Source organism: Pristiophorus japonicus, chromosome 15, assembly GCF_044704955.1.
Source record: "Pristiophorus japonicus isolate sPriJap1 chromosome 15, sPriJap1.hap1, whole genome shotgun sequence".
NCBI lineage: Eukaryota > Metazoa > Chordata > Chondrichthyes > Pristiophoridae > Pristiophorus > Pristiophorus japonicus.
Genome location: NC_091991.1, coordinates 163,987,644 through 164,011,830, shown reverse-complemented (window position 1 = coordinate 164,011,830; position 24,187 = coordinate 163,987,644). Strand labels below are relative to the sequence as shown.

The 24,187-nt window shown below is 43.6% G+C and overlaps 1 protein-coding gene across 1 annotated transcript in view; it reads left to right on the top strand.

The window, feature by feature from the left end:
- The window catches only part of LOC139281631 (uncharacterized), a 67,743-nt gene extending 45,502 nt beyond the window's left edge, over positions 1-22,241 (top strand). The window contains exons 18-25 of the mRNA XM_070901775.1: positions 2,927-3,135; positions 3,992-4,086; positions 5,191-5,318; positions 6,755-6,910; positions 7,809-7,996; positions 9,904-9,989; positions 13,522-13,649; positions 22,062-22,241. Coding sequence (XP_070757876.1) covers positions 2,927-3,135; positions 3,992-4,086; positions 5,191-5,318; positions 6,755-6,910; positions 7,809-7,996; positions 9,904-9,989; positions 13,522-13,649; positions 22,062-22,241 — 1,170 coding nt within the window. The remainder of the gene's footprint in view (positions 1-2,926; positions 3,136-3,991; positions 4,087-5,190; positions 5,319-6,754; positions 6,911-7,808; positions 7,997-9,903; positions 9,990-13,521; positions 13,650-22,061) is intronic.
- Positions 22,242-24,187: the final 1,946 nt, after the last annotated feature.

Genomic DNA, 24,187 nt, shown 5'->3' with positions numbered 1-24,187 from the left:
CGACCATACAAGTATTTGTGAAGCTTCTTGACCCCAAAAATTAATGCCAAAACTTCCCTTTCAATTGCGCATAATTACTCTCACTGGCACTGAGAGTGCGTGAAGCAAAAGCAAATGGTCTCTCCTCCCTACTACTTAATACATGAGAGATTATTGCCCCAACTCCATATGGAGAGGCATCACATGCTAGCTTAATCTCTTTAGATATGTCATAGTGAACTAACATGGTGCTCTCTACCAATTTGCTTTTACACTCCTTGAATGCTGCATCGCATTCTTTTGACCACTTCCAATGGACCTGTTTTTTCAAAAGTTCTCCATAGTTCAAAAGACCCAAGAATGAACGAAGTTCAATGACATTCATGGGAGTGGGTGCATTTCTGATCGCATCCAATTTTTCTATGGTTGGATGTAAACCATCTTTGTCTACTCTGTACCCTAAGTACTCCACTGAGTTTTTAAATAACTCACACTTACGAGCAGACACTCGTACTCTGTGCTTCTCTAGCCGTTTGAGGACTTCATTCAATATGTTATTATGAATTTGCCTATTTGGTGCTGAAATTAGTATGTCATCCAAATAACATACTACCCCTTCAATACCTTGCAAAATCTGGTTCATCACCCCTTGGAATATGGCAGGGGTGGAAGATACTCCAAACGGTAGCTTATTAAATTGATATAGGCCGAGATGAGTATTTATAGTCAAACGTGACTTGGACTCCTCTTCTAGTTCAAGCTGTAAGTAGGCATTTGTAAGATCCAGTTTTGAGAAGATCTGACCACCTGTCAGTGTTGTGAACAAATCTTCAATATTCGGCAATGAATTGGGGACATTACCCTCTAGAACCTGGTTTACGGTTACTTTATAATCACCACACAATCTTACCTTACCATCGGACTTAGGTACAACAACAATGGGTGTAGCCCAATTACATCGATCTATCTTACAAATAATGTTCTCAGTCTCTAGTCTTTTGAGTTCTTGCTCAACTTTCTCCTTGAGTGCATATGGTACGGAACGTGGCTTGTAGTAAACCGATCTAGTGTCCTTCTGTACCCTGACGCCTTGAAGCCTTGGATTGGACTGCCCGTTTCGCAGAACACCTTCGGATGCTTCTTGATAACCTCATCTGTTGATGAAAATCTCGCTTCCACACAGAAAATCTTACTCCAATCCAGCTTAAGTGAGCTCAACCAATTTTTTCCTAGTAAGGCAGACTTGTCTCATTTCACTACTATTAGAGGCAAGTTCTGAAATTGATCTTTATATTTCACCGGTACAGTGATACGACCTACCACAGGAATTTTCTCTCCCGAGTAGCCTCGCAGCTTTATCTTGGATTTCTCCAGTTGAAAATCACACAATTTGTTGCGGTTCAGCGACTCCGGTACTATACTCACAGATGCATCCGTGTCAGTTTCCATTGGTATCTTGAATCCCGCAACATCTACGTGGATTTTGATGCTTTCCGAATCGCTGTCCATTAACATCGTGTTCCTGATGACGTGTAACTCTTAACATCTCCTCGTCCTGTTGTTGTTCCATGCTATGTAGTCTCTTGGGATTTCTACTCATAGTAGTGAACGCTGGACTCATAGCTTTAGAAGCTCGTTTACCATTCAGTCGGCATGCCTTCACAAGATGCCCAGTCTTCCTGCAGAAGAAACACTCTGCTCAAAGTTGTCCATGCATGAAGGCAATATGTTGTCCCAGGCACCTATAGTACGACTTCGACGCTCTGTTAGAATTTCCAGTTTCTGAGACTTTGGGCCCCCACCATCTTTTCCCTTGAATCTGCAGGTGATTTACCTTGGTTGACTGATGACCGTAATTATTATTTAATTCTCGGGAACATTGTTCGGCCATGCCCATCGACCTTGCTGTCTAACAAACAATCTCAAAAGTCAAGTCATCCGTCGTCAGTAACTTCCTTCTGATTGCATCATTTTTCACCCCACAAACAAAATGATCCCATAATGCTCGGTTTTGAAAGTTTCCAAAATTACAGTGCATCGATAGCTTTTTTAATGCTATGATGTTATCACTGATACTTTCATCAGCCTTTTGATTCCAAATCCTGAAACGATAGCTTTCAGCAATTTCTAACGGTTTGGGGTTATAGTGCTGCTCCAGCTTCATTAAAATCTCTTTAAGCGTTGTGTCCTTTGGCTCGTCAGGCACAAGCAGATTTACAAGGGTTTCGTATAATGCCGGACCCACCACCGATAAGAAGATTGCTTTCTTACGTTCCAACACAGCCCGGTTCTGGACTGCATTGTCTGGAACTTCGATTTTGTTATTTGCAGTGAAATACATTTCTAGCCGATCCACATACGCTTTAAAACGTTCCCGGTCGTGTCTATATTCTCCTAAATGTCCAATTACACCTGCCATTTTAATCTCTAGTTGTTCACACCCTGTGCTGTATTTTACCTCGGATTTTGTAGCTTTTTCCAAAGACAGAAACTTCCAAAGTCTCTCTGTCGGCTGGCTGAATCCTTCCCCAACAAAATTTAAGCTTTAAATCATCCAAAAAATCCCATCTCAATTGCCAAATGTGATATATTCACAGAGCACATGCACACGCAGCTTCCAACATGGCAGGCAGCTCTCTCGGAAGCTTCCAGAAATCTGCCTGGTTCTGTTTAATTATTAACTGTGCAATTGCAATACACAATACGTCCACATCCACAGTGTGGAGCTACAAACATTACAAGCTTACAGACATTACATTTTTCTACATTAAATGCACTTTTTAAATGCAATTTTTAATTGTTGTAGATCAGTAGGCATATCCTTTGATTGTTAATGTTAATGAAACAGTCAGCTTGTATCTTGTGAGAAAAAAACACATCAGTTTTGAAACCCATAAAGGAAGCTCTTTGCTCACTGAGTTTAAACACACATCATGGTTTGTTTCAGACCCTAAACACATCAGCAATTCCTCTGATGACAAAGATCACGTTCATGAATGCCCTATGGGAGATTGTGAAGACCAATGAAAACTTAACCAGTCCAGCTTTCCTGGCAAAATGGTTCCAGGAGCGATTCAGGCCATTCATTGCTGGCATTTCTCAGTCTGTGCTGATCAACTTGGCAAGAAATGTAACCTGTGATGGTTACCCAGCAGTGTGAGTGAATGACTCTTTTACAATAATCTCTTGCTGCATATTCAATTGAAATAGCAACCCTATTTAAACATTTTCAATTGTTACTAATTTATGTGTAATTGATACTATATGACTTGCAGTATGTTTGATTTATTTTTGTGTTATTCAGGTTATTTTTACTTATGAGCTCAACACCTCGGGGCTCTAACTCCAGACCTCATTGTTTTCATTTTCACTAACTCAAGAACTGATTTTATTGCAAAAGTTTATCGCCATTATACTGAAAATCCCAGAAACAATGCTTTAATTGATGCAATCTAGATTTTCCGCCCATAGAATCATAGAAAACTGATTCTGATTGAAAATCTGGTTGCCCTTTGCGCTTTTGGAACTCCTAAATATTTCGGAGCTGGTTGCCGAGCTACTGAAATGCTTGGGCTTTGTCAATATGTTACTCCAAACACTTACAGCTATAAATTGAACGTAAGTTCCACATTTCGCTATAAACTACTGCAATGATCAGTATTCCATTGTTTGCATTTTTTGTAAGTTCCGATGATAAAGCTCTCGGTCTGGCAGTCAGCGTAGAAGAAGCCCATTTAATGTGAAGAACCTCTGGTAACTGTCATGTACTCCTTTTTAAAGGAATCTGCTAAAGTCCAGACCGTTGTTTAATGGGTGAACAAATTGCCGTGTACTTTGGATAATTTAGCCTTTTTTTTGCATAAAAAATTTAAATCAGTCAATAACTAGAATTAAGCAACTTCAAAATAACGGTATATTACACTTCAAAATTTATACCACAGTTTGACTCCAAGGGTGAAGGATTACTATAGATATATCTAATCAATAATTCTAACAATTTTTTCTATGTCAGTGTAAAAGGACTCCTTAATGGGTTAAGGGAAATGCCAGAGGAAACCAGAACAACTGTGCTGCAAGTGTGGATCCATACTTATCTCAATACCACAGGTAAGCTAGAAATCCAACTGTGAGTATCCTGCATAGTGCAAATAATTTTATCTGTTCGTTGATAAAATCTGCCATCGTGTTATGAGTTACGAATATATACAGTACATAATGTTTATGAGTAAATATTTTCTTTTGAAGAAAATAATTGCTGACTTAAAAAGTATTATGGATGGGATTTCTCAGGCCCCATACCAAGGAGATAATAGCGGCTGAAAAATCATAATAACAACTTGCATTTATATACTGCCTTTAATGTGATTTTCCAATATGTCACCCATTGCATTGCAAAGCCCCATTTGTGGCATGAAGCCTTTGGAAAATCCATGTCCCTACATTTATTTTCTGAAAGTTTTGAATAAGATAACCCAACTCATCTACTCCATCATCTTTCTGAAGGTAGTACACTCCGGTTGATTAAAGGCCTTTGTACTCAAACTGCCTGTTATAATACAACTCTTGGAGCACTCAATCTTTGGTTCAAGCACAGTGGGGTAGTTCTTCACTTTCTACGATAGTGTAAAATGGGTGAAAGTAAGTCGGCAGCCTGTATTACATCTCCCAATTTTTATTTCCAATTGAGGTCAGACCATTTGCATCCAACAACTGTAGTTTGCCAGCTAAAATTTTACTCATTAAATAAATTTTTTAACAAATCTTCATCAGTAATTAACGGTTAATTTTCTGATATCAAGTGTAAAATGTCCTTCAGGAAAGGGACCTGCCACCCTTACCTGGTCTGGCCTACATGTGACTTCAGTCCCACACTCCATGGTTGACTGTAAATTTTCTCAAGGCAACTAAGGATGAGCAATATGTACTATCCACATCCCAAGAATAATTTTAAAATGTGGACAGCATTAAAATCAGCTAATTTTACAGCAATTCTAACCAAAACATTGCTACTACTTGAAGCCTCAAAAAATCTTGACTTATGCGTTTGGCTATTTTAACCTCTGTCACCCTTTGTTAGAAATTTAATTACTATAGCTCGACCTGTTTCATCCTTTTGCTTAACTTGGGCTTTCAGATGTTCAAGATAAGTTAACATTTTTTGTGTGAAGCGGATCATTGAAAAGTAATTGAATACTTTATGCTTTTTCCCAGCATTCGCTCTCAATTGTTATGAAAACAACAATTTTGTTCACTTCCTGAAGAGCTCATTGCCACGTTTTGCCCACTTTCTAACTCTGAAGGATGTATTTGCACTGGTTCCTCCTGACCGTATAGCTGAGGTAAAAAGTTAATGATTTATTTTGTGAAATGGGGGATGTGGGTGTCCATCATTCCAGATCAACAATAGTTACTTGACCTGCCTGTAGCTAGTACAATGAGTCTAGAAACTTTCCAATCTGACCATTCTCGTTCCAGCCCTGGAACACTTCAAATTCAATCACAACACCACAAAACAAAATTAAAAATATAATTTCTTTCTCCTTCGGTGTTCTGTGAGATGTGAGATTTCCTGAGAGGGTATAGCATAATTTGAGTAGCTGAGTATGATTCAAACTAGAATTCAGAGTCCAATCTCCTGTATCTATCAGTTGGGACTGTCTGGAGCAGGGTTTGAAACATGCACCTGTCTGACTCAGGTAGGAATGCTACCACTAAGCCAAAGTTCACACCATAATAAATTGTATAAAATTTATATTAATTATCATCATCATCCTAGGCGGCCCCGACCCCAAGAAAATGTCTGTATAGTCAGTTATGCGCTGCAAGGAGGGAACCCTGTTGACCACTGTGGTCTGTGGGGAGGGCCTCGGTACCTTGCTTGTGAACTGCAGACTTGAAGATGTGTCTAAAGTTCCCTGTAGCAAACTGAAAAGATAGAATGGCATAAATATTCAGGACTGTGGTGACTTTGAGTTCCTCTGGGATGGTATGTACCCTGGTCCAGCAGGTAGCAAATCCTGTTGCAGGAGGTTGCAATACCCTGCCTGGAGAAGCACAGATTTCTCCAGCCCTGCTTCTCGGTTAGATCCAAGAAAGTTACTTGGCCTGAAGACCCCAGGTGCTGGGTATGGCATCCAGCATGTAGCCAATCTCATCTTTTGTCTTCTGAGCGGACCAGGTGCATGCAGGTGGTGGTAGCTGCTGAGGTTGTAGCTGCTGCACCTTCTCCATCCTGCTCCATCCAGAACAAAGAAGCAAGAATGATGTCTGTAATAAGAAGAGAAAGCTGACTAAAATTTTACAAGTGTACAAGTTGCCATCTGGAAGCTGGAATCTCTCCTGGAAATCCAGAGAGTGAAAGGTCCTGTGATCCCAGTGGCTGAAGCTGAGAGCCTCCTTTATACAGATGCAGGAGCTAGTTAGGATTTTCTGGTGTGTCTGAGACCAGACATGGCACCGCAATTTGGAGTTAAAATACAGTGTGGCGGGTATGATGTCAAAGGAGAGTGACTTTGACTTTATTAGAACACAGTTTACCTGGGGCGGTTGTCTGCAATATAGCCAGTAACTGGTGCATTTAGATGGTGTGTGGCGGGATTCGTGCAGGGAGCTACCAGATGCAATTTTAACCACTCGGTCCGTCTCGTTTCACATGCTAAAACTAGACAAAGAAAAACATTTTTTGTTACAGTAGTATCTCTGCGTTCATGGGTTTCACCCAGTCTGCCAGCTATTTGCATAAAAGTTGAGGAATTTTCTTATTGTGTTTTTACAGGTGTTGAATAGCGTTGATCCCAGTGAATTGGCTAAGGCACTGAGCAGGCCTGGATTCATTAACGACAATGAGAGTCTGATCATCATCTTAATACATATCCAACCCATCCAGAATCTGGCTATACTTATTGATCAATTAGTCATAGAAAGCCAGGAGGTGAGCTGTAAATGTTATTTTTACCTTTGAGATCACAGGATAGTAGTTCTCCCAAAATGGTGTCCGTTATATCAGAGCAATGTGTGTGTATGGTCTGCAGTGCTAGAGTACTTATCTGAGGTCTAAATGCTTTGTTAACAGTAGGATAAGCGAATGGATCTGTTGCCTCTACACAACAAGTAGAAGATTTTGCTGGACACACAAGGATTGTGGAATTTTGTTCTTTTCTGCCCATTTCAGATCCACAAGCCCCTCAGCCGGCTGGAATGCACTATCTGAGGGTACAAATCACTTCAATAGTAACTTTCAAAAGGGAATTGGATATGTACTTGAAAAGGGAACATTTGTAGGGCTATGGTGAAAGAGCAGTGGAATGGGACGAATTGGAAAGCTCTTTCAAAGAACCGCACAGGCACGATGGGCACCTTCTGTACTGTTTCATTCTATGATTCTATGAAAACATATGCTGTCCAACAACAATTGATTGCAAAGACCAGTTTTCCAGCCAGTGCATGCCCTTGAGTCTGTTGGTCTGAACTGGTCATGTCCATCGGACCACATCAATGTTTTACACCACGAAGTGTGCAGTGACTGGACGAGATATTTCATCCATGGCACTGACCATAGGATCACACTTGAACAAGGGAACTTACCAACAGGGGGTGGGGAGGAGGTGCTTATAATTTAAACTCGAGTATCAGAATCACAGAATGGTAACTTAATTCCCTCCAAAACCTAACTTTGATTGTAAGAAATGCTCAGACCTAGTTTCCTGTTTAGGAAAACTGGTCTTCATTAATGGTAGAAAGACATCACGTGGCAAGCTGAGGGAATTTGTATCATGTAAAAATTGTAATATTTAGTATTAAAACACGACTATGTCCTTTTCTTTTTTCAGAGTAATCATTTAACTGTTGTCATAGAGGGGATACAGCTTGAGTTTTCTAAAAGTCTGTCTGGACTCAGTCATACAGAGGTGAATGAATGGCTTAATGTCACACTAATTCCATCTCTGCCACTGATCACCACCGCCCTTTTCACTTCCAACACAAGCCTGGGTCTCCCGTGCCTTCTATTTGAAAAAATGTAAGTACATTTCTAATCTATCCTCAACTGAATGTGAGTGGCTTCTGGAGGGAAGGGAAAGGAAATGGAGAAAATTGTCAAGAAAAAGAAAAAGCTGTACCAATATAGTTTTTTCTCTTCAACAAGGTCTGTTGTATGATGAATTGATGAGGGGTATCTTTCTGATCTTTGCCACCAGGGAGCACCCATTCCCAGAGTCAACATTCAGGAAAAAGGGAATGGACTTTTATAATGCTGGGGGTGTCTCTCATTATGATGCTCACGGACTTTGATTACATAGGAATTGCTAGACAAAAAGAAACAAGTTCCATCTATTCACCATCTTGGTAGTCGCATGAGACAATGATCATCGAGTTGTTGACTGAGACTGATCACAGTAATTAAACTTTCTGAATTACCCTACAACAGACCCAGACATGATGAGAGGAAATTCCTAGTGGTGGAATGCTTTGGGAACCATTGGTCCAAGTCATCTATTCCTCCCAAGCATTATACACTTACCACATGTCATGTCTCAAGTTACTCATATACTGTATCCCAAAATATTATTTTGATAGGAGTGGAGCTGGACCTGCTGTCTTGCCAATGAGGCAGGAGGCTGTTGGAGTGCCCTGATACAGACGTCACCCCATAAATCTGGTGGTGGGCTTTCACGAGAAGATATGAGGGGAGCAGAGAAGGAAACTGTAGAGGACCTCCAAGATAAGTTAGGGATCCTTCCTGGCCACTGCTCTCCAGCAGTTGCCAGAAGTCCCCACAGCTGGTTGGTCACCATTCCTACCCTATTTTACAGTGCTAGGCTCAGCCAGGAGACATGCATGTACTGTGGGTGCTGCCATCCATGTTAATGTCTTGGGGAAAGGAAATTGAGGTGTTGCCTCTGTCAAGTGCTGGGGTAGTGTGTGCCAGGAAATTATGTGCCAGCTTCATTGTCTTCATGGCTCAGATATATTCCCTGATCCATTTATTATTCTGATGCAGGTACAAGCTTAACATTTCCTGGGCCAATAATTATGTATTTGTTACAGTTTAATATTGTATCAGGACTTAATCCCCGAGTAGGGGCATCTGGGGAAGTATAATGCTTACTTGAGATTGCTTGTTGGGAAAGCAAACAGAAAATCGGGAATCTTCGAATTTCCGACCAACGCTCCCTGTGAGCACTGCTCATACCAGAAGCCCTCAATCGGGAAACTGTATACTGGGTCATTGTTCACTTAGAGGTTACTAACTTAACAAAAGGAAGAAAATCTTCCTGATACTATATTTTGTAAGAACACTGGGACAGGTACTTTGACAAGAATATTCATCAAGGGCACTAGGATGAAATCTTAATCCCTTCATTAATTCCTGTCTGTGGGAGGGTGTTCCTAATTTCACTCCTGAAAGGTCTGGCTCTAATTTTTAGACTATGTCCCCTAGTCCTAGAATCCCCAACCAGTGGAAATAGTTTCTCTCTATCTGCTCCCCTTAATATCTTGAAAACTTCGATAAGATCACCCCTTAACCGTCTAAATTCTCGGGATACAATCCTAATTTGTGTAATCTCTTCTCGTAATTTAACCCTTGGAGTCCGGATATCATTCTGGTAAACCTACGTTGCATTCCCTCCAAGGCCAATATATCCTCCTTAAGGTGTGGTGCCCAGAACTGCTCATAGTGCTCCAGGTGTGGTCTAACCAGGGTTTTGTATAGCTGCAGCATATGTAAAATAGCCATGTGCTATTTTACATATTTCTTGACCCATTTTAAAGAAAACTAGTCAAGAAATATGTGAAATAGCACACAGGAATTTTACAAAAACATGTACAGATACTACTGAGAACAACTTCAATCCCCCAAGTCCTAAGAGAACATTGTTAATTCTAGTGACCTGTGTATATGATGCATTTCTGTTTATTTTCCAGTGTCTCATTACTGAGCTTCTTCAAACAGCAGCAGAATACCAGTGATCAAGAAGCCATATATGAAAATATATTAACTTATGCTAAAGGTAATGAAATAAATATAACTGTTCTTGTTTAATGGCTTGGTGACACCTTGTGATTTGATCCGTAGGTGGCTTTTCAAACTGAGGTGTTGCTATTCCCAATAACATTTTTCATATCCTATAGCTACAATAACTAATCTTGTAAGTTTATTTATATTTATCTCTTTTTTGCTTCAAAATGCCTTGCAATTTAAGGCACCTATAACATGTTATACAACATCTTGTTACAAATTACAGGTCTGCACTAGATACTTTCTCATGCTCAGCACTACTGGTCTTTCTCATAAGTGGACTCCATGCCCCTTATAAACTGGAGTTTCCCGTTAGGACCCAGTATCTAACTAGTTTACCAGCCAAGCAGTGAAGGTGAAAGTTATCCCTATTATAGCTTAAACCATAAGTCTAAACCAAATATTAAAACGCCCCAAAACGCAATAGTTAATTCTGGTTCTGTGGATGAAGATATTAAAGCTAACAGGCAAGGGAATACACATTAAATGTACGACACTGAAAAGTGTAGAGGAACAAAGGGATCTTGGAGTGCAGGTCCACAGATACCTAAAGGCAGCAGGCGATAAGGTGGTTAAGAAGGCATATGGAATACTTGACTTTATTCATCGAGGCATGAATACAAGAGCAAGGAGGTTATGCTTCAACTGTATAAAACACTGGTTAGGCTGCTGGAATACTGTGTACAGTTCTGGTCATCACATTACAGGAAAGATGTGATTGCACTGGAAAGGGTGCAGAAGAGATTTACAAGAATGTTGCCTGGACTGAAGAATCTTGGCTATGAGAAAAGATTGGAGATGCTGGGTCTGTTTTCCTTGGAACAGAAGAGGCTGAGGGGGAGACCTGATTGAGGTGTATGAAATTATGAAGGGCCTGGATAGAGTGAATAGGAAGGATTTGTTTCCCTTGGAAGAGGAGTCAACAACCAGGGGACATAGATTTAAAGTAATTGGGGGGAGGTTTAGAGGAGATATGAGGGGAAATTCCTTTGCCCAGAGGGTAGTGGAGGTCTGGATCTCACTGCCTGAAAGGATGGTAGAGGCAGAAACGCTCACCACATTTTATAAAATGCTTAGATGCACACTTAAAGTGCCGTAACGTACAGGGCTACGGACCTAGGCTGGAAAGTGGGATTAGGCTGGATAGCTCTTGGATGCCGACACGGACACGATGGGCTGAATTAAAAAAAAATTATTATTGGTTCACGGGACGTGGGCATCGTTGGCATGGCCAACATTTATTGCCCATCCCTAATTGCCATTGAGAAAATGGTGGTGAGCCACCTTCTTGAACTGCTGTAGTCCGTTCGGTGATGGTACTCCCACAGTGCTGTTGAGGAGAGAGTTCCAGGATTTTGACCCAGCGATAATGAAGGAACGGGGTCCTGCTTCCAAATCAGGATGGTGTGTGACATGGAGGGGAACGTGGAGGTGGTGGTGTTCCCATGTGCTTGCTGCCCTTGTCCTTCTAGGTGGTAGAGATCTCATGGGTTTGGGAGGTGCTGTCAAAGAAGTCTTGGCGAGTTGTTACAGTGCAGCTTGTAGAAATGGCCTCCTTCTGTGCTGTAAATTTCTGATTCTATGAAAAGATTTGTTGAATTGAATGAAGTTAGATGATTTACATCACTGTAGTTTACCAACTAAAGCTTTACCTATTGATACATTTTCCAACAAATCTTCATTAACAACTAATAATTTTCTGATAAGTACATAATGTCCACAGGAAATGGATCTGGCGCCCTTAAACTGGCGTGGCCTATATGTGACTTCAGTCCCACTTCATGTGGTTGATTCTTAACACGCTCAAAGTAACTAAGGAGCAATACATACCACCCACATACATAGAATCATAGAAATTTACAGCACGGAAGGAGGCCATTTCGGTCCATTGTGCCCGCGCCGGTCGACCAAGAGCTATCCAACCTAATCCCACTTTCTAGCTCTTGGTCTGTAGCCCTGTAGGTTCCAGCACTTTTAGTGCACATCCAAGTATCTTTTAAATGTGGTGAGGGTTTCTGCCTCTGCCACCCTATCAGACAGCGAGTTCCAGACCCCCACCACCCTCTGAGTGAAGAAATTTCCTCTCGTATATGCTCTAAACCTTCCCCCAATTACTTTAAATTTATGCCCCCTGGTTGTAGACCCTTCTGCCAAAGGAAACAGGTCCTTCTTATCCACTCTATCCAGACCCCTCATAATTTTATACACCTCAATCATGTCTTCCCTTAGCCTTCTCTGTTCAAAAGAAAACAGACCCAGCATCTCCAATCTTTCCTCATAGCCAACATTCTCCAGTCCAGGCAACATTCTTGTAAATCTCCTCTGCACCCTTTCCAGTGCAATCACATCTTTCCTGTAATGTGATGACCAAACAGTACGCCAACTGCAGCCTAACCAGTGTTTTACACAGTTCAAGCATAACCTCCTTGCTCTTGTATTCCATGCCTCGACTAATAAAGGCAAGTATTCCATATGCCTTAACTGCCTTATCTACCTGGCCATGAACAATTTTTAAAAATCGGCAGCATTAATAACTAATTCAGCAGAAACTATCACCGAAATACTTATATTATTTAAGCCTCAACTAAGGCCTCGAAACAGAATAAAGTCATATTGGGCCGAAAATTCCAACCTCACCGAGTCCGTATGAAGTGCAAGGCCTAGCAAAAGCCGGTTTTCGGGGCACAAAGCGCATACGCTGAAAACTGTTTTTCCGATCTGTCAAGATTTCTCAAGATAGATCTTCCACATCCCTGGGAGAAGGACATCCGCGCGGGAGAGATTGGGCTATTCCGCAAATGTTCTTCAAACTTTTCCGCCTAGTAAAAGCAGGCACATAGCTTACTTTTACCAGCGTAACACTTAAAACATATAATAATTACATTTAAACACATTTTTATATTTAAAAACCCTGTCCATTAAGGCAAGTTTATTTTTAACCCTATTAAAACACATTAAAAAAAAATTCCCCAAAATATATATTTTTCTAAAAAATGTAATTACATTTAATTTCACTTAATTTTAAATATGTGAGGTATTTTATTTATTTATTATGCTGTGCTTCGGTGTTTTAGGGGGTTATTCTCATTGAAAGTAATGGGAACTCGTACAAACGGTGATCCCATTTTTATCAATGAGAATATTGCATAGTGATTGGTGGTCTAGGCCCACGTGACTCCAGCATATACGTACGTAGAAGCCATCTTCCCATGCACTGCGCAGCGAATCGAGGCCTCTGACCGGAATCCTACGGTCCTCTGGGACCACCAGGTACTTTTGTAGATTTTTTTTGGGTCGGAGGCGTTCGTATGAAGGAAGCCTCCGACCACAATTTTCACTCCAATATTGACTGATTCTTTTGACTAGTTTAATGCTTGTGTTAGGAATTTAATGACTTACTAAAGTATGGCTCCACTAGTTTAATCTTATTGCATATTTGGCTTTTGATGTTTATGCTCAATTAACATTTTTTGTGACATTAGGATCATTGAAAAGTAATTGAATATTTTCTGGGTTTTTTCCAGCATTCCCTCTTCATTGTTATGAAAACAGCACTTTTGTTGTCTACTTGAAGAGCTATTTCCAAGGTTTCTCCAACTTTCTAACTCTGAAGGATGCATTTTCACTGGTTCCTCCTGACCGTGTAGCTGAGGTAAAAAGAAAGTGATTCTCTTGTGAAGTGCGTTGAATCTGGATGTCTTTCTTTCCAGATCAACATTAGTTACTTGTCCTACCTGTAGCCAGTGCAATAAATTGTGTATTTTTCCACTATGTCTATTCTAGTTCCAATCCTAGAACACTGAATTCAATCACAACGCCACAAAGGAAAAATAAAAATATAATTGTCCTGTCCTTAGTAGAACTAAGAATGAGGTTCCAGAACTAAGAATGAGGTTCTGCTGATGGAATTTGAAGAGCTACGGTCTAAATTAATGAGCAGAACCTCAAGGGTAATAACCTCAAGGGTAAAATTGATAAAAAGGGAAAAAATAGAATATGAGAGAAAACTATCAAGAAGTATAAAAACAGATTGGAAGCGCTTCTTACGGCATGTAAAAAGGAAGAGAGTAGCAAAAATAAAAGTTGGCCCCTTAGAATCTGAGACAGGAGAAATTATCAGGAATAAGAAAATAGCAGAAATGTTAAACAAATATTTTGTATCTGTCTTCACAGTAGAAGTCACAAAAAGCATACCAAAAATGATAGGGAATCAAGGGTCGAATGAGGGTGAGGATCTTAACATAATTAATATAAGTAGAAAAAAAGTAATAGAGAAACTAATGAGACTAAAAGCCAACAATCCCCTAGACCTACCGGCCTACATCATAGGGTTCTAAAAGAGGTGGCTGCAACAATAGTGAATGCATTAGTTTTGATCTTCCAAAATTCCCTCAATTCTAGAACAGTCCCAGTGGATTGGAAGTTAGCAAATGTAACACCGCTATTCAAGAAAGGAGGGAGAGAGAAAACGCGCAACAACAGGCCAGTTAGCCTGATGTCAGTCGTCGGGAAAATGCTGGAATCCATTGTTAAGGAAGTGGTGTCAGAGTACGGTAGTTAAAAAATCGTATTATGATTAGACAGAGTCAACATGGTTTTATGAAAGGGAAATCGTGTTTGACAAATTTATTACAGTTTTTTGAGGATGTAACAGGTAGGGTAGATAAAGGCAAACCAGTGGTTGTAGTACATTGATTTCCGAAAGGCATTTGATAAAGTGCTACATAAAAGGTTATTAATAAGATTAGGGCTCATGGGGTTGGGGGTAATATAGTAGCATGGATAGAGGATTGGTTAACAGACAGAAAACAGAGTAGGGAAAAACGGGTCTTTTTCAGGTTGGCAGGCTGTAACTAGTGGGGTGTCGCAAGGATCAGTGCTGGAGCCTCAGCTATTTCCAATCTATATTAATGACCTAGATGAAGGGACTGACTGTAATGTATACAAGTTTGCTGATGATACAAAGGTAGGTGGGACAGTAAGCTATGAGGAGAACACAAAGTAAGTGGGCAGTAAGGTGGCAGATGGAATATAGGGCCCAAGTTTCCACAGGATAAAAAACGGGCGCCCCTCCAAGCTGGGCGCCGTTTTTCGTGCCTAAAACGGCACCAGAAAAAAAACGCGCTATTCTCGAGCTCTTTGCAGCTCCTTGCCTGTTTGGCGCGGCGCCCAGGGGGGCGGAGCCTACACTCGCACCGATTTTGTAAGTGGGAGGGGGCGGGTACTATTTAAATTAGTTTTTTTCCTGCCGGCAACGCTGCACGTGCGCGTTGGAGCGTTCGCGCACGCGCAGTGTGCAGGAAACATTGGCACTCGGCCATTTTTGTAGTTCTTTGTAGCTGTTTAATTTTTGAACATTTTTTAATAAAAACACATTGCCATCAGCACATCAGCATTGAGGCTATCCTTCCCCTCCCCACCCTGCACGGCAACAAACGGCGGTTTCCTCCCCCTCCCCCTCCCTCCCCTCCGCGGCGGCAACAAACCGCTGTCTCCTTCCCCTCCCTCCCCTCCGCGGCAACAAAACCGCTGTCTCCTTCCCCTCCCTCCCCTCCCCTCCACGGCAACAAACCGCTGTCTCCTTCCCCTCCCTCCCCTCCCCTCCACAGCAACAAACCGCTGTCTCCTTCCCCTCCCCTCCCCTCCACGGCAACAAACCGCTGTCTCCTTCCCCTCCCTCCCCTCCATGGCAACAAACCGCTGTCTCCTTCCCCTCCCTCCCCTCCACGGCAACAAACCGCTGTCTCCTTCCCCTCCCTCCCCTCCACGGCAACAAACCGCTGTCTCCTTCCCCTCCCTCCCCTCCACGGCAACAAACCGCTGTCTCCTTCCCCTCCCTCCCCTCCACGGCAACAAACCGCTGTCTCCTTCCCCTCCCTCCCCTCCACGGCAACAAACCGCTGTCTCCTTCCCCTCCCTCCACGGCAACAAACCGCTGTCTCCTTCCTCTCCCTCCCCTCCCCTCCACGGCAACAAACCGCTGTCTCCTTCCCCTCCCCTCCCCTCCACGGCAACAAACCGCTGTCTCCTTCCCTTCCCTCCCCTCCACGGCAACAAACCGCTGTCTCCTTCCCCTCCCTCCCCTCCACGGCAACAAACCGCTGTCTCCTTCCCCTCCCCTCCCCTCCACGGCAACAAACCGCTGTCTCCTTCCCCTCCCTCCCCTCCCCTCCACGGCAGCAAACCGCTGTCTCCTTCCCCTCCCTCCCCTCCCCTCCACGGCAACAAACCGCTGTCTCCTTCCCCTCCCTCCCCTCCCCTCCACGGCAACAAACCGCTGTCTCCTTCCCCTCCCTCCCCTCCCCTCCACGGCAACAAACCGCTGTCTCCTTCCTCTCCCTCCCCTCCCCTCCACGGCAACAAACCGCTGTCTCCTTCCCCTCCCTCCCCTCCCCTCCACGGCAACAAACCGCTGTCTCCTTCCCCTCCCCTCCCCTCCACGGCAACAAACCGCTGTCTCCTTCCCCTCCCTCCCCTCCCCTCCACGGCAACAAACCGCTGTCTCCTTCCCCTCCCTCCCCTCCCCTCCACGGCAGCAAACCGCTGTCTCCTTCCCCTCCCCTCCACGGCAACAAACCGCTGTCTCCTTCCCCTCCCTCTCCTCCACGGCAACAAACCGCTGTCTCCTTCCCCTCCCTCCCCTCCCCTCCACGGCAACAAACCGCTGTCTCCTTCCCCTCCCTCCCCTCCCCTCCACGGCAACAAACCGCTGTCTCCTTCCCCTCCCTCCCCTCCCCTCCACGGCAACAAACCGCTGTCTCCTTCCCCTCCCTCCCCTCCCCTCCACGGCAACAAACCGCTGTCTCCTTCCCCTCCCCTCCACGGCAACAAACCGCTGTCTCCTTCCCCTCCCTCCCCTCCACGGCAACAAACCGCTGTCTCCTTCCCCTCCCTCCACGGCAACAAACCGCTGTCTCCTTCCCCTCCCTCCTCTCCGCGGCAACAAACCGCTGTCTCCTTCCCCTCCCTCCCCTCCCCTCCACGGCAACAAACCGCTGTCTCCTTCCCCTCCCTCCCCTCCACGGCAACAAACCGCTGTCTCCTTCCCCTCCCTCCCCTCCACGGCAACAAACCGCTGTCTCCTTCCCCTCCCTCCCCTCCACGGCAACAAACCGCTGTCTCCTTCCTCTCCCTCCCCTCCCCTCCACGGCAACAAACCGCTGTCTCCTTCCCCTCCCCTCCCCTCCACGGCAACAAACCGCTGTCTCCTTCCCCTCCCTCCCCTCCACGGCAACAAACCGCTGTCTCCTTCCCCTCCCTCCCCTCCACGGCAACATACCGCTGTCTCCTTCCCCTCCCTCCCCTCCCCTCCACGGCAACAAACCGCTGTCTCCTTCCCCTCCCCTCCACGGCAACAAACCGCTGTCTCCTTCCCCTCCCTCTCCTCCACGGCAACAAACCGCTGTCTCCTTCCCCTCTCTCCCCTCCCCTCCACGGCAACAAACCGCTGTCTCCTTCCCCTCCCTCCCCTCCCCTCCACGGCAACAAACCGCTGTCTCCTTCCCCTCCCTCCCCTCCCCTCCACGGCAACAAACCGCTGTCTCCTTCCCCTCCCTCCCCTCCCCTCCACGGCAACAAACCGCTGTCTCCTTCCCCTCCCCTCCACGGCAACAAACCGCTGTCTCCTTCCCCTCCCTCCCCTCCACGGCAACAAACCGCTGTCTCCTTCCCCTCCCTCCACGGCAACAAACCGCTGTCTCCTTCCCCTCCCTCCTCTCCGCGGCAACAAACCGCTGTCTCCTTCCCCTCCCTCCCCTCCCCTCCACGGCAACAAACCGCTGTCTCCTTCCCCTCCCTCCCCTCCACGGCAACAAACCGCTGTCTCCTTCCCCTCCCTCCCCTCCACGGCAACAAACCGCTGTCTCCTTCCCCGCCCTCCCCTCCCCTCCACGGCAACAAACCGCTGTCTCCTTCCCCTCCCTCCACGGCAACAAACCACTGTCTCCTTCCCCTCCCTCCCCTCCACGGCGGCAACAAGCTGCTGTCGCCTTCCCCTCCCTCCCCTCCGTGGCAACAAACGGCGGTTTCCTTCCCCTCCCTCCCCTCCGCGGCAACAAACGATGGCTGAAGCACTTTCACACAGGTAGGAAGATGGTTTATTTAATCTTTTCTTTGCTTATAAATGTTTATTCAGGTTGGATTTATTTGTATAATATTTGTAGAAATATAAATAAGGATTGATTGTAGAATTTAATGACTTCCCACCCCCCCCCACCTCGTTCTGGACGCCTAATTTGTAACCTGCGCCTGATTTTCTAATGTGTAGAACAGGTTTTTTCAGTTCTACAAAAATCTTCACTTGCTCCATTCTAAGTTAGTTTGGAGTACGTTTTCACTGTGGAAACTTTGAAATCAGGCGTCAGTGGCCGGACACGCCCCCTTTTGAAGAAAAAATTCTGTTCCAAAGTAGAACTGTTCTACCTGACTAGAACTGCAGAAAAAAAAAATGTGGAGAATTTCGATTTCTAAGATAGTCCGTTCTCCACCAGTTGCTCCTAAAAATCAGGCGCCAATCATGTGGAAACTTGGGCCCATAGTGTCAGGAAATGTGAGGTTATTCACTTTGGTAGAAAGAATAGAAAACCAGAATATTTTTTAATTGAGAAACTTTTAAATGTTGGTGTTGGAGAGATTTGGATATCCTCGTGCAAGAAACACAGACAGCATGCAGATACAGCAAACAATATGGAAGGCATATGGCATGTTAGCCTTTATTGTAAGGTGGTTGGAGTATAAGAGTAAGGAAGTCTTGCTCCAACTGTACAGGGCATTGGTGAGACCACACCTGGAGTATTGTGTGTAGTTTTTGTCTCCTTATCCAAGAAAGGATATACTTGCCATAGAGGGAGTGCAGCGAAGGTTCACCAGACTGATTCCTGGGATGGCAGGACTGTCGTATGAGGAAAGATTGGGTCAACTAGGCCTGTATTCGCTCGAGTTTAGAAGAATGAGAGGGGATCTCATTGAAACAAATAAAATTGGGTTGGATAGAATGGATGCAGGGAGGGTGTTTTCCCTGGCTGGGAAGTCTAGAACAAGAGGTCACAGTCTCAGGATACGGGGTAGGAAATTTAGGAAGATGAGGGGAAAGTTTTTCACTCAGAGGGTGGTGAACCTGTGGAATTCTCTACCACAAAAGGCTGTGGAGGCCAAGTCACTGAATATATTTAAGAGCGAGATAGATAGATTTCTAGAAACAAAAGACATCAAGGGGTATAGGGAAAAAGCGGGAATATGGTGTTGAGATAGAGGATCAGCCATGATCATATTGAATGGCATTGCAGACTCGAAGGGCTGAATGGCCTACTATTGATCCTATTTTCTGTTTCTATTAGGAGCAATTTCTTCTCTCGGAGGTTTGTGAATCTTTGGAATTCTCTGCCCCAGAGGGCTGTGGATGCTGAGTTTTTGAGTATATTCAAGGCTGAGATAGATTTTTGGACTCTAGGGGAATTAAGGGATATGAAGATCGGGCGGGAAAGTGGAGTTGAGGTCGATGATCAGCCATAATCTTATTGAATGGCAGAGCAGTCTCGAGGGGTCATATTATCTACTCCTACTTCTATTTCTTAGGTTCATATGTTTGGTATCCTATGGGATGTGCCATTTCCTGAGAGGGCAGGGAAGGCATCTGCCCATATTTCAGAAGGAGCACAGAAACCCTGATTCTATTATTTGTCCTGCAACTCTCAGAAGAAATCTTTCTTTCATGACCATAACCACTTTATATCAGCCAATAGGGTGGTTAATCTTATACAGCGGGAGAGTTTTATGGGCTCCCACAATCCATACGATGAGGGGGTCACCTCCATGCTACTGGACATAACTATCCCACTGGAGATCAAATCATGTTGGCTCTCCAGTTGTGGCCAACATGAAAATTTATGCCCTGGCCTCCCCTCATCTCTCCCCACTACCTCCCTTTGTAGCAGTTGCAGTCAATATCTTAAGCTCGTGACACCCTCTTAACACCTGGTATTGCTTCTCGCTCCCTTCTCAAATAGGCTTCTGGCCAGCATGCACCTCATGGCTTCTCATGGTGTTTTCTTATTGCCTCCAGTCAGCATATCCACAGCCCATTATTGGGCCATTCCTTGCATTGGTAGTGCTGCCTACTCCCCCACCCTGAGAAATCCTTTTGTGACGGGACATGCGTGCTAGATTCGGCATCAACCCTCTGTTTATCAATGACATACTCTCTGCCTCTGGGATACCAGCAAATGTATTCTCTATAGCCCTTTACTTTGTGCAGAGATTGCAGGGCCTCAGACATCATATTAAAGCAGCAACAGACATTAGGATGACAGATGGAGAAGAGCAAGAGAGAGAACAGGTTTGGGAACAAAAGAAATGACTTTCAGGAGACAGAGAGAGATCAGTTTGAAAGACCGAGAAAGAAGTTTGAAAGCTAGGGAGTTCTGCAACAGCCTGTCTGAAAAGGCCAACCTCCTGTATTGCTCCTTTAGTTACTACTAAGAAAGTTACTCTTGGCCTGTAGACCTTGTATGCTGGGAGTGGCCTCCTGAACTTAACACCCCTCACCTGTTGTCTACGGAGAGGCCCAGGTACTGGTGGTGGTGGTTGCTGAGGCTGCTGCTGCTGCTCCTCGTCCATCCTATTCCATCCAGAACAAATAAGCAAAAATGGCCTAGAAATTGCGGTTGGAGGCGTACGTCCAGAAATATTTACGAATTTACCGGCAGGTATCCAGGCTGTGAAGCGTTGCAGTCTCGGGCCTCAGGCATACGGCAGCATAAAGACCCACGGATCCCATGGACGCAGGCGATTTGAAAGTGTTCCTGGGATTACGTGGACCTGGTCCTTCAATGACAAAAGAGGATTCCATTGCATTCATTTACGAAGGGCATCCCCAATGATATGCAATGGAAACCCAAATATTTATACAATTTACAGAATTCTAATGATTATAAATGTACTGAATTGTTATTTTATTCATAAATCCTTTCTTTGCACCAACTTTAATAAAAATTTAATTTTCTGATAAATAATTTTAAATATCTTAATCTCTGCCAATATTTACATAAACTAATTTAAAGTGTTATGTGCATAATTTTGGATTTTTAAATGATTTAGTTAAGCCTTATCTGTATCCTTAAGCTGGTGAAAGCATGCCCTATGCCTGCTTTTACCAGCCGTAAGAGTTACATGGGCAATTGCTGGGCAGATGCTGGGCAAATAGCCTAACAGCAATCTTCAATTTTCAGTCGATTTGAATGATCTGTTTCGATCATAAGTTCCGGACTTTGAGCATGTGGCAATTCGGAACTTCTCGGGTCTTTCAAAGAGAATATGACGGCGAAGACACCACAATTTCAAGGCCAATAAGTAGAGAAAGCTGACTAAGAGTCCTAAAGCAACAAAAGTATACAAGTTGTGATTTGGAAGCTGGATGTTGGCAAATCAGATGCTGGAAAAAGGTCTAGTGATCCAGTGAGTTGCAGCACAGAGCCCCCTTTTCTGCTGCTGCAGGAGTTATCAGATACCAATCCCCTAGGTTTTGCTAGCGGGTCCAAAATTGGGCAAGGCATCGTGATTTGACATTAAAATACAGTGTGGCAGGTATGACATCAAAGGAGTGTGACTTTGAACTTTTAATTAGGACCCTGTTTGCCTGGGGAGGTTGCCTGACATGTAGCCAGAGTTAAAATGGTAAGGGCAGGAATCATGTGGAGAGCCGACAGTAGCGATTTTAACTCTCCTCCTGTCCTCTTCCTGCCTGGCAGGCTGTGTGAAAATTGGGCCAAATGAAAATGAGCCAAACATCAGGTAATCAGAGGACAATTCTTAATCGTTGGCAACAGAATTATATCTATAGAAATTGTTCTATCTCCTTAAAAGAAAAATAATAAACGGTCCCAATCTAGTGCTAAACTGGGTTTTGGTGGAATGCTTTTACATTTGCAGTATTTCTTTTTTCACATGCAATAGCTAACCAAAATAAACAACATTTTTGTCGCAGTGGTATCTATGCATTCATCTGTTTCACACAGTCTGCTTCTAGTTACTTACATAAAGTTGAGAATTTACCTATTGTGTTTTACAGGAGTTGAATCGCATTGATCCCAGGGAATTAGCTGATTTGCTGAGCAGGCCTGGATTCATTGACGACTTCGAGATTCTGGCTGTCATCTTAATTAATATTAAACCCATTGAGAATCTGGGGTTATTTGTAGAAGAATTCATCAAAACCCAAGATGTGAGCTGCAAATGTTATTATTTTTGAGATCATGGGACTTCGCATGGTTCTCCCAAAATGATATCTGCTATATCAGAGCAGTGTGTGTGTGGTCTGCAGTACCAGAGTACTTATCTGAGGTCTAAGTGTCTCATTAGCAGCAGGATAAGCGAATGGATCTGTTGTCTGTGACAAGTAGAAGATTTTGCTGGACACACAAGGATTGTGGAATTTTGTTATTTTCTGCCCATTTCAGATCTACAAGCCTGTCAGCTGGCTGAAAATTGGAGCTGTCCAACAATAATTGGCTCCAAAGACCAGTTTTCCAGCCAATACATGATTTTTACTCTATTATCTAAACTGATCATGCCCATGATTGGCCACATCAGTGATTTTCTATTGGCAAATACAGGTGTGTAGTGACCTGGCAAGTGGTCCTGGCACTGGCAGCAAGATCACACTTGGACAAGGGAACTCGCCAACAATGAGTGGGGGGAGGTGGTTAAAATTTAAACTCAAGTATCCGAATCAGAGAACAGTAACTTTACTCGCTCCAAAACCTAACTCTGATTGTAACAAATGCTCAGTCCTAGTTTCCACTTTAGGAAATCTGATCTTCATTAATGGATCTAGTTGATTGAAAGATGTAACATTGCAAGCTGAAGGAATTTGTGTTATCATGTTAGAATTCTAATATTTTGTTTTCAGACTTGCCTTTTTCCTTTTTCAGAGTGATCGTTTAGTTGCACTCATAGCCGGAATACAGCTTGAGTTTTCCAAAAGTCTAAATGGAATCAGTGATTTAGATGTGGAGGAATGGCTTAATGGTACACTAATTCCATCTCTGCAGTTGATCACCAACACCTTTTTGACTTCCAATTTCTCCTTGAAAATCCCATGCATTCCTTTCAGAAAAATGTAAGTACATTAATCTACCCTCATCTGAAATGCTTATGATTTCATGTAATTCCACGTAGGATTCAGTAACCCCAAGTAGCACAGGGTCCATTTAATCAGCACATGTCCTACTAGAAGACACAACATGTCACTGTCTCAGAATCAGAATTTATGTCACATGTTAGCATCCACAGAACTTTCACCATTACATTGACTTAGATCCATTTTGCTTTTGCTCATTCCATTTCCAAATGTATATGGTGGGAAGTCACTCATCACATTTTGTCCATTAAAATGAATTGTTGACTTAGATGCAACCTCTCATTCCACACTTATGATCCAAGAACACCATTCATCCACAATATTTTCAGGATTGAACATACTGACCAAGTATATTCCCAAATTTTTCCTAATGGCATCTGTATATCAAAATTGAGTTTTTAACCACGATTTAGCCTTGCGGTCAAATAGCCTGCCAGCACTGAATATAAAAGCTGACCGGTATAATGGCCAGTTGGACATTGACCTGTCATCTTTGGAAATATAACTCAGCCAAAGAGTCATTGGGTTCAGGAGAGAATAAGTAAAATTGACAATGAAAATAAATACCTGTACCAGTACAGGCACGTCTCAAATCTGGCTGTCCGAAAATCGGAATTGTCCGAAAACCGGACGTTTTTGAGAAAATCCCATTTGATATTCAGTAAAATAAAATCAGGAATTATTGTCCAAAAACCAGCGAGCCGGACTAGTTATCGGCTTCGGGGATGCGGAGGACCCTCCGGAGAAATCTTGATAGATCGGAAAAGCTGGTTTTCGCAGCATCACACCCTAAAAACTGGCTTTTGCAAGGCCTCGACGGGTCCGTGCGCATTTCGTACGGACCTGACGAGGCTGGAATTTTTTGGACCAGTGATTTTCTTGTCTGAAATCTGGAAAAATTCGAAAATCGTCACGGACTTGGTCCCGAGGTTTGAGACGTTGTACTTGTATAGTGTTTTCTGTCCAAGGCCAGTTGTATGATGAATTAATGGGAGGGATCTTTCTGACAATTCCCAGAAGCAAAGATCAGAAAAAAGAAAGTCGACATCTGAAAT